Raw genomic sequence first — 14,294 nt, forward strand, 5'->3', positions numbered from 1 at the left:
CCCCCCTTCAGATGCAGCATTAAACCTCTGCCTGCTCTCTAAAATCTACAATACTTCTGCAATGCTGCTGTTACTTGACATTTAGCATCGCTCCAGCCCAGGCAGGTTTCCACACTTGCATGCGAATCCCAAGCCCTTATCAAACTTTAATTAAAATGAAATATTGTGACAATGGGGGGTTTAGTTGACTAAATGCTGTTAACCCTGCAAGCTGGATGGGAAATGCATCCAGGAAGCGAATGGGGACAGCAAGTGCATGAGCAGTCATGGGGATGGAGGAGTCCTGGCTGTGCAGGGCGAGATCACCCTCTCTCATGGGTGCACCCAGCTAGCAAAGCTAGGGAGCCTTTGCAAAAGGGGCATGGCTGCATCCTTCTTCTGCCTCGTAGCTGGACAGTTGCAGGTTTGTATGTCTGTCCTGTCACTGAGAGCCTTTGAAGGCAAATATTGGTATTTAAATTTGGATTGCGTGGCTGCTTGAGTGTTCAGCCATTCTTCTAGCTCTTTGTTCAGCAGGAGCTGCAGTGCTGAGCCCTTCTCCAGGCTGGGCATTGAATGCTGAGTATCTTTTCAGGATCTCCTCTTGTCTTTTGTCCAGGACACTGAATTTTGCTGCCAGGGATGATTTGGCAGCATGGGTGGGGAGTGATAGGGGGCATAGGGACTTGGTGCATTTGCAGAGGGCTTAGCTGGTGGTAGCCATGAGCCCACAGGAGAATCTGTGTCTCCTAGTCAGGGGACCACTGCTCAGGGAGTCTGACAGCCCATCCCAACCTGCCCAAGCAGGATGCACAAATGCATGAAGAAGCACGAACCTTTGGGTAAAATATTTGCAGATTCCACAGCAGGAAATAATGCGGGTTCTTCCCATCTCTTCTCCTCCCAGAGAATCGATCGAGCCTCTCCTTGTAGCCCTGTGAGCTAATAGTTGTCCAGTCTGGGAGCACCCCTCGGGAATTACACTCATCAAAGACTTCTCGTACCTCACTGCCTTGTCTTGTTTTACCCAGGGCTTCTCGTCGTATCCTGTTCCCATAAAAAGTAGCAAAGGTCTTTGAGAAGAGAGGAGAGACACCATCTGAGGTTACAAGTGTTCGTCTAATCCATGATAAAAAAGAAAAAAAAAAATCTGATGTGTATATCTGAATGCCTTAGCAAAGTGTTCAAAGCTGAAATTTTGTTTTGCTTGATTGCTTGTTTTAAAAATTCCCCATAGAAAAAACTTGGTTCTTTTTCCTTGTAACAGATACATTTGCAAAATACTGCATTTGGTTGTGACACAGTATGGAGATTGGATGATGGTGGATTGCCTATACGTCACTCTCCTGTAGGCACAGTGAGATTATCTTTCTACCATACAGAAGCCTGCTGTTGTAAACCATCTTATATGCAGAAAACACACCCAGCGAGTGCAGCCCTACACGGTGTGGCTGTACATACAATAAACTGCAGAGCCGTGTGGCGGCCTCGCAGTAAATCAGTGCATCTCCTCTTTCTGTTGGTTTTCTTCCTTGACGTGATAATCTGGGATGTTTTGGTTCTGGTGGGGATTTCACAGGCCATATTGTCGCACTGGCCACCGCCGCTGGGCTCATGCCAGAAAGAATGCACTGAGCTGGGAGCAGCACAGCAGGGTGGTAGGAGCATTGCCTCTCTTCTCCTGCCACATCTTTTTAACAAGTCCTCAAAGGTAATGAGTTTAATTTGATAAACTGGGCCCAGGGTGAGGTGTCGCAGTGAGTTTGGAGATAAACCTCCCCGCTTCTTATCAACAAAAAGCCAGTCCTCCCCGGAGACCTGTGTTTTCTGGAACGCAACCATGCTCCTAGGGTTTGGTGATGGTCTGGTGATAGCAAGGAAGATTAAGATGGTGAGCTTTGTGGTTTGCAACTCTGCCATCGCTTCCTTCCTCTGTGTGACCTTTCTCCACATCCTTCTTACCTATAACAGTTCTCCTGAGTCCTTAGTTGTCCATCTTCATGCTTTGGGATGGTGATATGTCTGCCAGTTGTATTTAGGGTGCTGTGGGGCATGCGGGGAGGAGAGAGGCCTCCCTGTGGATGCAGAGGTGCATTTGGATGGAGTGGCTGCTTCACGTGGACCTGGTATGAAATGTAAGCTCTCACCTTGTTGTGGGTATGGGTGTCTGGAGGCACCCTGGCTCACAGAATCCAGCCTGTGTAACCACCTGTGCTGTGTCATACATGCACATATGTACGCACAAACTACAGTGTATACGCTGACAAACAATGCTGGGGTACAACCCCAAGTACAACCATCCGAGCAGAGGTGTAGGAAAGGAGTTAATACTCGCTGGATCATGCACAGAAATACAATCCACATCTCCCCCGAACTCCCAGAGAGAAATCGGTGAAAACATCAAACCACACGTCCTGTACAGTGGGGCTGATACGCAGGAGCTATGAACTTTCTCTTTGAGGTGGTAATACTTTGGCTAGCAGCCAGGAGCGGCAGCCGCGAGCGGAAAGGGGAACTTCCAGAGATAAGCTATTTTCAGCCAACAGGGCTTCTCGCCACGAAATAAATAGAAAAAGGACGAGCTCTACGTCTGCGGTCATGTGTCCTGCTTTCGTGGATTTGGCCTATTTTCTGAAGAATGGTTGTAATTCAGCTTGAATTTCCCCTGGATCACTGCCAGCAAAATAGGAAGCTGTTGCTATTGCCAAGGAGCGAACAGGAATTTATATATGTAACTCAGCCACAGAGATGACAGCTAACGGCTTAGCCTCTGCTATGAGGAAAAGCAGACCTTGGAGGAAGCTGGGTTTTCTCAGTATCATGGCAGTTCAGTCCTATCTACATCTTTGATATTCTCACCTTCAGTCTGGACCTGGCAACATCATTAATGCAGTATCTGTGCTCACCACCAAGGAATGGGAGCAGAGGAGCACTCAGCATTTTGGAAAATCACCTACATTTGAATGAATTTCAGAGTTAAAATGGACAGAAAGGAGCTTTAGAAGCAGTCTTTTGTAATGCTGACTCCGTACCCAACTTGCTCTGCATGTGCACTTGGGTCCTTTGGTCTCTCCTCTCTCCTCCCCAGGTGCACAGGGGATGCTGAGTATTTGCCTTGCAATGGTGTCTGGCGGCTGCTCTGTGTCAAGCGGTGGAAATCCAGCCTTTCGTGATTGTTCTTGTATTTGAATAACTTCTTTAGTCGACATATGCACTGTTTCCATTTCTATTTCATTCCTTAATAAAGAAGGGGGCAGTTTATCATGCTCAGCACAGAGTTTGAACGTGGTGAAAGACATACTGTTCTGAAAGATTTAAAGTTAATTTCTGTCAGACAGAGAGACTGTTGTTGGGGTTACTCCCTCTCGAAGGCAGGGCAGCTGTCTTTCTCCTGTGCTGTAGCTGCCTTGGGTCTACAGGGAGCCTTTACCTTGTGCCTTGATGCAGCTCTTCCCCCTGGCTGGACCCCGTGCTGCTGGGAGGTTTGAAAGTATGTGACATTTTGGAGACTGAGAGATACAGCTGGGACTCAAACCTTCCATCCAGCCTGTGCTGTGTAACGGACACGGCAGAGAGGTGTGTCTAGGTACCACAGAGTCCATCGTGTCTGACTGCCTGGTCCTTAACAAAAGCCTGAGTCTCTCTCCATGCTGTGATTGGGTTTTTACCAAGTGCTAAGAGATGTTTTGCTGTATGCATTGCAACACCTTGGACCACTAGATTTGATAAAGTGATGCAGAGCATCATCTTGGAGGCAGTCCTACCTCCTCCAGGCACTCATCCAGCCACTGCCCAAGGGAGTATCTCTCTCTGTACAATGAGCACCATGGTACACAGGCAGAATGGGCTGTAGCTCAATTTCTATGGACTTGGTCAGCCCAGCAGTGCAGGACCAGTGTGATGACCATGGCTCAGCAACACCAAGCACTGGCTGAGCTCCCTTGCCCAGTCAAAACTCCCACCATGGCAGTGCTGGCCCCACTGCAGCAGAAGGGAAAATGAAGAGTGAATTACCAACACTAGTGCTGTTTGCTGTCAGCCTGATAAAAATGGCACCTTGCCCAAGTCTTCTATAAATCACAGGTTCCATTCGGAAAGGAGTTTTCTGTGGTAATTAATGAGCCAGTATAAAGACATTAAATGGAGAATGTGTGGTGATAGAAAGGCTTGTCATTCACTGAGCCATCTTCCCCCATGTGAATAACCACGAGGGAACAAAGGCCAAACTCCTTATAGACTGAAGTGCACTATCTCTGATAGCTGGGAATGAAGTAATTCTCTGAAAATAACAAAGGCGCAGTGAAATACATTAGTAAACTAATTACAAGAGAGCTGGTAAAAACAGATGCTGAAAATTTAAAGCTATTATTGGAATGATTGCTAGCAGAAAAATGGGGGCTGACAACAAAAAATTAAAAAATGCATCTCATTTAAAATTCATTAGCCTGTAAATCAGGACAGCTCCCTGTCTGAAAGTGGAGCTGATGGCATTTCTGTGGGCAGTCATGATGAAAAGCTTCCTTTCCTTCACCTTTCTGGATTCCACCATTGCCTCCGGAGATGCTGAAACGAAGCATGTGCTTGTTGACGAGCACTAAAGAACAGGGATGGTTGCTGGCTTTGCAGACCGGGCGGTCTGAGCAGGGATGTTTCTACCTCGAGGTGCTGCAAGGGCTGTGGTGGGGTAGGATAACACGTTGTGCTCAGATGGCTCATTGCCTCTCCAAGCTGATAAAAAGCTCGTCCACACTTGGTATCAGAAGGAGTTGGCTGCAAACAAAGTGATCCAGGGCCAAAAACGGCTGTGCGGTAGCTTCCTCTTGTAACATCTCCATCAATATTTGGGAGAGGGATGGAAAACATTGTCATTGTGCAACAAATCAAAATGGTAACTATGTAATTTGTCTTAATTGTGTGTGTCGGAGTAGGAAAAACACGAGGAGCTCCGGATGGGAATCTGGCAGGAGAGACCTGCCTGCTGGCAGCATGCTGTGCGCTTTGCTTTGCCCTTGCTGAGCCAACCTCTCCTGGAGGCTTGCAGGACAGCTTGCCCTTCATTTTCTCGTTATTTCTGGGATCTGCAGGGATACTTGAGTAGGATAAAATCAAAGGTATTTTGCAAAGAGCAAATGTGTGCTTCAGAGGAAAGCCTGGGAGGCAGTGAGGTCCTGAAGAAGCCCTTGCCCAAAGCGGGGTGAGCTGTGGGTGCAACAGGAGGGATCATCTTCTTGTGATGCTGGAGGGGAGCCCTGCTTTGGAGTTGGAGAGCCTCGTGTGACGGTGGGGTTTCTTAAAAGGTCACCACACAGAGACACAAGAGCTCTTCGTGGTGACACATACCGCTGGACAGGTGTCACAGTGGCCAGTGTTAACCAGCCAGCTTCACCCTTGGTGCTGGAGCACTGTAATGATGACAGATAACCTCCTCCTGCACTGCAGAATCGCTAGTCCCATATGCACTCCGCCCAAGCAAATTAAGAGTTGTTTATGACATTTAATACTCCCCCTTCCCTCCCGCAGCAGGGTGGCAGGACCACAGGTTTAGCTTCACAAATGGTCGCCTCAGGATACACTAAATGCTGTCATGAGCCAGAGAGCAATTTCATCTTGAAAAATTACTGCAATAGCGCTCCCTGATAAAGGTCTCTCCCAGCTATGCCTCCTTCTTCACCAGAAACTTCTTCTCTCCCTGAAACCAATTTGAGAGCGCTAAAGGGGCTGTTTGTTAGTTGATTCCCTTGCAAAACAAGAGGGTGCTGGAAGATAAATAACCACCTTATGCTGCTCTGCGTAGCAGGTAATGGGATGGGATGCTGCCATGTGCTCTGAACATGGAGGGAAGTGAGAAATTTGGTCCGTGGGATTGCCACAATGCATCTTTCAATGTGATTTATAAGGAGCAGCATTGCCTCATGGATAGAGTGTGCCATTGGTACTCAAGGGATGATGCTGGATTTGGGTTGTGACCGTGGGTTTCACTTGGTGTCCCCTGTGTCTGTCTCTGTAAAATGACCAATATTTTATAAGAAAAGTTTGAGGATGCTCAGACAGACCTGGGTGCTCGCTGGGCTTCAGAGAGGGCATTTGTACATCACCAGGACTCACTTCTTTTTTTCAGGTTGGGATGATTTCTGGCTACAGGGTCCTGGGTCTGAGTAGGCAGCTTTTGGGAAGTGCCACTGCATGAGGGAGAGCACAGTGAAGGCCAGATGCTTTTGGGGGTTTACTCTGACACAGGCAGCTCCTCTGGTGCTTTCTATCCTCCCAAGTCAAGACAGCAAGAGTGGCGGGATGTTGGATGCTGGGGATGCTCCCTGGCATGCTTTACGGGGACAGTGTGGGCACAGTCTCTCTCCAGAAGGATAGCACTTCGTGAGCTTTATGGAAATTGTGAGACATTTCAGTATAAAACAGCCCTTGGGGTGTATGGCCCCTGTTTATTTCCATGCATGGTGCAGAGACTGCATTTATCCAGACAAAAATCTTTCCCACTCACGGGAGAGTACTTCTGCATTAACAACTGATGGTGGTGTAGTTATTTTTCCAATAAATGAGCTATAATCAATGCCGTAAATATATAAATATTCTTTAGGACTGCAAGATAAGCTTGAAGGAGCATGTGATTGTGCTGGTGAGGCTGGGTGTGCTGGTGATGGGGAGCTCATTCAGGGCAGCCTCAGGAAGGGGAGCGGAGCCCAGCACAGGCATTGGAAGGTTTTCCAGGTGCTACAATAAAGCCCCTGTAGGGACCTTTGCAGGGACAACCCATCCTCCTTCTCCCAGCCCTGGTCCTTTGTTCAAGCAGGGTGGGTAGAGCAACCAACCCTGAGCATGTTCACTCCGACCCCTGGTCTGCATGCAGTGGAGATGTGTTCATTACTTCCACAGGATATTTATCATCTCTACACAGAACCCCTGTAGGGCTCTGTGCTTTTTTCCCTTGCTTCTCAAAGCACCAAAACAAACAGTAAATCATGGGTTGGTAGCATCCATCGGCGCTGCTCACTGTGGTGCGGCGGGGAGGTGACCTAAGCTGGATTTATCTTGCAGTCATTTTGCATGTTATGCAAAAAATTGAGAAACCGTAGTCCCAGATCAAGCAGCAATTTACCTCCTGGTGGACTTGAGTCATGAAGCAGTAGATTTTTTTTTTTCCCCTTCTCTTGTAAAATATCTGTTGCATGTTCCCTCCCGTGGGCAGCTGCTGTGTCCCACTGCGAGGCATTAGCTCAGTTATCTCCCTTTCATCCCCATCCCAGGGGCTTAGGGCAGGAAAAAAAAGAAACAGGCCAGGTGGAGACTTTGTTCCTCAACCAGAGAAGTCTATCTGATAGGGTGTCTTCTCAACCTTGTTTAAATTATTTTACTCAGCTTTGAATGAGTGTGACAATAACAGAGACACGAGGATGCAAACTGCAGAGAGGGAGAGGAGCCTGGACCATCCTCCATCCCTCCTCTGAGCAGTCCTATCAGCACTGGCCAAACGACAGCTAAAGCAGAAGAGGAATAAACATTTGACTGCAAATATTGCAAATATAAAGTGTGCAGGACTGATCCCCTTTCCCTCTACATCTGCCCAGCACAGAGTGAGATGGGGCTTCCTCCCTCTCTCACCTCACCACGTATTTTGGTTCCTCTTAAATGAGCTACATTCCTCCAAAATGTCTTCCTTGCTTCAAACTCTCCTGAGTCTTGCAGCCCCTTTTCTTTTGAGATCTGAGACCTGGCACGGACAATAGAGATTCGGGATTTTCACCCTTATGATTAGTGGGCAGGGGCAGAGGGGATTTTCATCTGTGCTGGGAGAAGCACGGCTGCTCTTTAATATTTCCCTCCCTTTCCAAAGCTGAGAGAAAGGCGATTTTTCTTCTCTTTAGATGTGAGTGAAGGCCCCCGCTCCTGCTACTCCTGGAGAATTAAATAGATAAATGGGCGGCGCTGTTGTTCACGCTTCACTATGCACAAAGCAACTTGCATTCAAAATTGGGCTCATGGCAGTTCAGCAACAACCTCGCACAATAGCATCATTAGACACGCAGGGCCGGCTCACAGGCGCGGAGGCTGCTCTGCAGCTGGAGTAGCCACCGGGCTGTTGTGATCTGGGCTTTTTTTATCTTTATAAAAATGCATCTTTGAAAAAAAAAGACAGAGAAAGAAGATATGGTGTCTTTTTCTTAAAGACTTGGGAAAGCGTCCCTGTTTGAAAGCAGGGAGGAAGAGAGGAGAGGATGGGATTTGTCGTGTCTATACACCCTCCGTCTTTTTGCTCGTTCTTTCTTGCAGGGAAATCCTCCATTTCCAGAGTATAGAGGGGAGCAAAAACGAGACCTGTGTCTGCTAAGCCTTCAGCTGACATCCCCCTTGAAAATATTCCTCAGCAGGTTGCTAACTTAATGATGAGGTCTCCTAAGGCAGGCAGGAATGGAAGAGGATTCCATCCCTCTGCTGGCTTTGGGGCAGGGAAGGCATTTGGGAAGGAGTTGTAGTGACAAGGAGGATGGGTGCTTAATAAATGTCACAGATACCAAGGGCTGGTTCTGCTGGAGGTGTCAGGCTGATTTGAGAGTGGTTCAGGTCTGGATTTAATTGGCATGATGGTTGTTTTAAAACTTCTGACTCACGGGGAAATTAAATTTTATTGGAAAATTCAGGATGAAAATCAGCAGCTGTCACCAGCATCAGGATGGAGCCATACTTTGAAGGGGTAGGCTTTGCCCATGGCTTGTTTTCTTACACTGGGAAAACCATTTGCCTCCCAGACTTCACCTTCAACAGTTGTAATGGAGCTAATGGATCTTGCTCTCCTTGTCAGGGATGTCCAGGAGCCCAGATACTGGAGGCAAGTCCCCATTAAACTCTCGTTCCTTGTACTGTGTCAACTGAGGCATTTTAACCATGTCCCTGCATTGGAAGAGGTCTGAATTTAACATATTGGTGGCAGAAATGTGGTGAAAGAGTCTTCGCTTGTGGGCTATCATTTGTGGACTGCCTGGTATCAGTGGTGATGAGGATGCTCAGCTCCTCCCCAGCATTCTGTTGTGTCAGAGCCAACCTGAGTATCTGTTTCCCCATAAGTCATTTAAAAGCAAAAAGCAGTGTGAGTGCAGAACTAGCTGGTCTTCCAATGTACTCTCCTAACACCATGCTTGGCACTGAACCTTTCAAGTCTTCTTCCTCCCCTTGTGCCTGCAGTTGATAATAATGTTTGCGTTTTAATGATTCTAACAGGCCTGGGATTTGCTTTAACATACCAAGTTAATGTTTTCTTTTTCTATATAAAATCTAGGTCAATCTCCAGCTTAGCACTAATGCTGTACTGAGCAAAAAAGGATTGGCCACTAATGGTTTCAATTTAGTTTTTCATGAAGTAAAGAAGATTTCACTCGATACCTATTTTCATTTTTATTCCGTTGGCCTTTTCACAGGGCCTGTTAGGATGGAGACAGTGTTTGTGCTTTGATTAAGGGAAAACCAGCAGATTCTGCCAGAATGAATCCTCTGTGAATATGGATGAGGATGAGAGTTGCTGCTCTCTTGTGCTGTACCTGCAGGACATGCCTTTGGGGACTGCATCCCAGTGAGGGTTAGGTGGGGGGAGATCCCAAGCATGAGCTTCTCTTTAGGGAAGAGCCTCACCTGTGATGCAACCTCATCCTAGTTGAGGTCCTCCATGATACAGCATGGGGGGAGGAGAGATGAAGAGGAACTCCTCTGCCTCATGTCAGTGTAGCTGTAGACAACTCAATCTGAATCTAGCCTTGGCCAACATCTTTGAGAGGAGGTTCACCCATGCCTGCAGTGTGGGAGGGCTGCTAGGACCGTTCCCCATCTGCTATGAGCCCATTTTGATTTGTCTTTACCCGCCCTGTGCTGGTCTGTGTGTACCATGGCCAAAATCCAGGTGTGATGGTAGCAGAAGCACTGAGACACCATGGCTTGGAGAATCAATATGGAGCAATGAGTGTGTGTGATTTAGGATGATTTTATGGCTTGATGACTACCCTACGTGCACTGTGTGTGTCAATGGACTGTGCTACACATGGAGATGGCAGAGACAAGTGGGATGGGAACAGGGTGGCGGCACTCACACCCTCTGATGACAGTAAAAGGGGCCTGAGGCAGCTCCAGTCCCTCCATTGGCATGTGGATGCTGCACTGCTGGATGATGGAGACCACAGGCAGATGGATTAGAGGGTGCCTCCCCTCTTAGGAGCTCATGGGTGAATATTGTGATTGCATGTATTTATTTTTAAAATTATTATGGCCATTAGCCTAGAAATGAGATGCAGCTCCCTGGCTGCGGGCCAACCCACCCAGGCTGGTGTGCAGCTCTTCTCCGTGGTGGCTGAAACAATAGCACCCAGCTGATAACAGAGGTCCTGGCGTTGGCTGCTGACAAATAGGAGCACGTGCTCCACTGTATGAGTTTGTTACAGGCAGTTGGGACTTACATAAAAATCCCACGTGGGTCAGCAGAGATTTAGCCCCTCCAAATGATGCCCTGTAAAGCAGCTGTGCTACTATCCCTCTCCTCTCCATACACCCAGTGATTTATTTCCAGGCTGAAAACAGCATCCCAGGTAATAACTCTCATTCAAGTTTTGTTGCTGTTTTACAGGAGATGCTACAAAAGCTTTTGTCTCTGTAACTGTAAATGAACTCGTAAACCTGTTTTAAAAATAGCATTTTGTAGCTGGGTGCATGAATTTTTAATGCATCTTCTGCAAACCAGCTGGTCTTGGCAAGGGTCACAGTGTTTCCTAGGCATTTAACATAAAACTGTGCTTCAAAGCCACATTATAGGGTCATTGAAGAGTAATATTTTACTTAACATCCTCATAACTGAATTATTTATAACTTCTCATGTTTTATTCATGATAAATATTAATACTAGTGTCTTTAAGAGTAGAGGTTATTGCTGCAGTTTTACCTATAAGAGGTGATATTATTGAAATAAAGGAACAGCAATGAATTCTGTAGCCAGCAGAGCAAAGTCTGTGCCAGGGCTGTTCTCATTCACACCTCCCTCTTCTTATCAACCCTGTCAGCCACCGAAAAACCTCAGCACTGAGCATCTGTACATTTGAAAGGAATTTTCCTGCAGGCATCTGAATCTGTTTTTTTTTTTTCTTTATTAACAAGCTTTGTGTTATTCTCATTATTTCTTGCATTCATTTATTAGGTGAGAGTTCATAAGCTTTGGTTGCAAGATGCTCTCCCTGGTCTGGACCTCCAAATGGCAGCCTTGAAATATTCCGCGGGCTCCCTCGAGCTTTCCTGCCACAGGCACGCCTGGACCCACCCATTTTTTGAAGCATCCCTTGCCACCTTGGAGGGGCAATCACCTGCTGCGGGTGACCTCCCAGCAGCCCTGGGGCTCCTTCCTGCATGGCTGAGTGCTGTGGGCCACGAACAGTCTCATTTCAAAGCTAAATCTGTGTGAATTTGGTAAATTCCTATTCCACCATTATGCTCCGTTCCTTACCAGAGAGGATATTTGCCTTAATTTTCATTAAGTTGCATGATCTTTTGCCTTGTGCTGGTGTGTTCCCATCTGGATGGAGCATTTCACAGCCACCTCCTGGTCCTGCTCCCATTGGTGCATCCCAGTTTGGGGCTGGCTGCCCATCCCACCCTCACGGCTGCAAAACCTTCCCAGCTCTATGGCTGTGCGGGGCTGGGACTTTGGTCCTTGTTACTCCACCAGCTTAACAAGTCTGCAGTCAGCGCATTGAGAGCAGTGGTTGCGGGAGCAGTGCAGGTTAATGCAACACATATTTAATGTATGATTGCTAATGGCCATTTCCCATCTGCCTGGGCCCAACCGGAGTTTGCAGATGAATGATTAAGCTGCCCTGACACATACGCAGCTTGTCCCTTAGCAGAGGTACATTCATTACACTTGATGCATGTAAAAGGGAACAAGGCTTTCTTGCTGGGGAGAAGGATATTATCAGGCTGGGGTGGCAGAGCAAGGGGCTCTCTTGGAGTTTATTTTGTATGATAATGTGAGAGATCTTCCTGCAGATGCAGCACTATAAATGAATCATGAGCTAAATAACCACTGGGATGTTTATTAGCTTTGAATATGTTTATTGCAGAGTCAACAGGCAGCACCTTCCAATTAATTAATAGTAATAATTACTGTATTATTTATGTAGCTCTAAAAGCACGCCAGCATCCGCACAATGGTTACAGCTGTGGCTGTGCTGAAACGGTCTGGTCTGTATTCATCCTGCCTGGGTACGCTGAGGTTTGTCATTCACTGTCAGGTGGTTCCAACACCAAAAGCCTTGGTTTGCTGAGCTGCTGAGCTCTTGGCAGCTGCTCTTTCTATCGGCTGAAGCCTGTTGCTCTGCAGTGTGGGGATGTGACTGTTCCTTCTGTGGTGCTGGAAGGCAAAGTATGCAATGAACTGGCGCACCTGCCAAACAGGGATGGAAATCAAGGGCTGTAAGTTTTACTAGGGTATCTGGGAACTTTTTTGGTCTAGGTGTTTAAACAAAATGAGTATAGGAATCAAGCTATACATCAAAAGGATATTTACAACAGATAAGATATTGGCAGCAACAGAAAGGATAGACATCTCTTTTCTGATGTGAGCTTAGGTCCAAAGCATGCTGCAGCTGTTGAGAATGACCTCCGGTAAGTGCCGGTGCAGTGTCTGTGTATCACTGCTCCTGTAGACCTCGCTGTGGAGCATGTGGGTCATGAAGCACCATCTCCTGTCCTGGTTGAGTCAGTCAGTTCAACGGGCAGAGGCAGATGTAGAGCAAGAACTTACCACTAGTCTTGTTTCTCCATGCAGGAAGTTAGGCTGAAAACCAGGCTTCTGTTCTTGTGTTACAATCCTATTTGCCAGCTCCAGGAAATAGGGGTGTTTTTAGGCCGTGTGAAGGTGTTGACAGTGTATCTCTCTTCACATGTGAATATTTTTGTCTCTCTTTTTGTCTTCCAGCAATGTCCGACTTCCACATCCACCCTCAGAATGCAGTGGTGGAGGAAGGTGGTGTAGCGAGATTCCAGTGCCAGATCCACGGTTTGCCTGAGCCTGTCATCCTCTGGCACAAGAATCGCATGCCGGTCAACACAGACAACGAAAGGTAGGACCTGTCCAAGCTATGTACTGCTGTCCTTTCTCCAGGGTGAAGAAGGTAGCCAGGCTTGCTACTGCTCTCACAGTTGTGCTAGGACGCAACTAACATGGGCTGAGTGTCTTGACCAGCATTTCTGTCATGAAAGATTCTTTCAGTTAGTGTTGTGGGTTGTCTGGGCTCTTGTTGGCCAAACAGTGTGCAGAAATCCTGAATCTCCCAAGAGAGCTAAATAAACCCCTCTAGCTGATTTTGAAAGGAACAAGGGCTTGCACTGACCTTATCTGAGAGTATCAGCTCTCCTCCAGTTGACATTCCAGCTTGAAGAGCCCACCCAGCAATCCTAGCAGAGCCAGGGTAGCTTTGGTATCCATCATCCCTCCATGGCCCCATTTTGTGCGACTGTTTCCGAGTCATATCTATGACTTAGGGTCTTTCATGTGGGTCCTGAACTCTTCCAAGCACTAAATTACACTATGGCCACTGGACTTTCCTTCCCAGGTAGACTCCCTTGTGTGTGGCAGCAGGGAAGCTCTGCAGAGAGCATTTTGCAGTGCTCTGGACTGCCATTTCCCATGCAACCCTCCTAAAGAGACACCCCAGCAGCCCCCCTTCTCCAGCCTAGACTTGGGACAGCACGTCCTCACTTCCTGTGTTTGACAGGCTGCTCCCTGCGTGTCGGAAACATCCCTCATCACGGTTTGATCCTCGGAGTGGCGGTGGGGCCCGGCGGAGGACAGGTGGCAGGAAATGCGTGCTCCATGCCAGCAGCCTCTGGCGGTCCCAGCTGTGGCTCAGGAGCTGCACAACCCATGGCGGGAGACAATCAGTCACAGCACACCTCAAATCACCAGTTGACGTCTGTGTGTTGGGATTAGGAGAAACCAGGAAGCTGTAAATATTTTTCTGAAAGCCCCTATTCTTACAAATGTCAGTTCTGCAGCAGAATGTGGTTGGGTTCTTTGGAGGCAGGAGAAAACACGAAGGCTGGAACAATGCTTGACCTTTTCAGCGTTACAATGAACTTACAGTAGAAGGACCCAAGAGGCCCAACTGTGCTGTGGAAAACTGCAACTGTCAGGTTTTGTTTCTCCTTGTGTTTTTCATCTGAGCTTTTTTTAGCCCAGCACAAGGTTTGATTCTTTAAACCTGATCTCCTCTGAAGGCTCCTTACTCATACAAGTACTAAACTGGGGATGTGGTAGAGCAGGGCAACTGGTC

The 14,294-nt window shown here is 47.5% G+C and overlaps 1 protein-coding gene across 1 annotated transcript in view; it reads left to right on the forward strand.

Moving 5' to 3' along the window:
* The window catches only part of IGDCC3 (immunoglobulin superfamily DCC subclass member 3), a 113,511-nt gene that overhangs the window by 57,562 nt on the left and 41,655 nt on the right, over window positions 1-14,294 (forward strand). The window contains exon 5 of the mRNA XM_026856046.1: window positions 12,938-13,082. Within this exon, the coding sequence (XP_026711847.1) occupies window positions 12,938-13,082 (145 nt within the window). The remainder of the gene's footprint in view (window positions 1-12,937; window positions 13,083-14,294) is intronic.

The sequence above is a fragment of the Athene cunicularia genome, assembly GCF_003259725.1.
Source record: "Athene cunicularia isolate RWA chromosome 10 unlocalized genomic scaffold, athCun1 chr10_part1, whole genome shotgun sequence".
NCBI classification, from domain to species: Eukaryota; Metazoa; Chordata; class Aves; order Strigiformes; family Strigidae; genus Athene; species Athene cunicularia.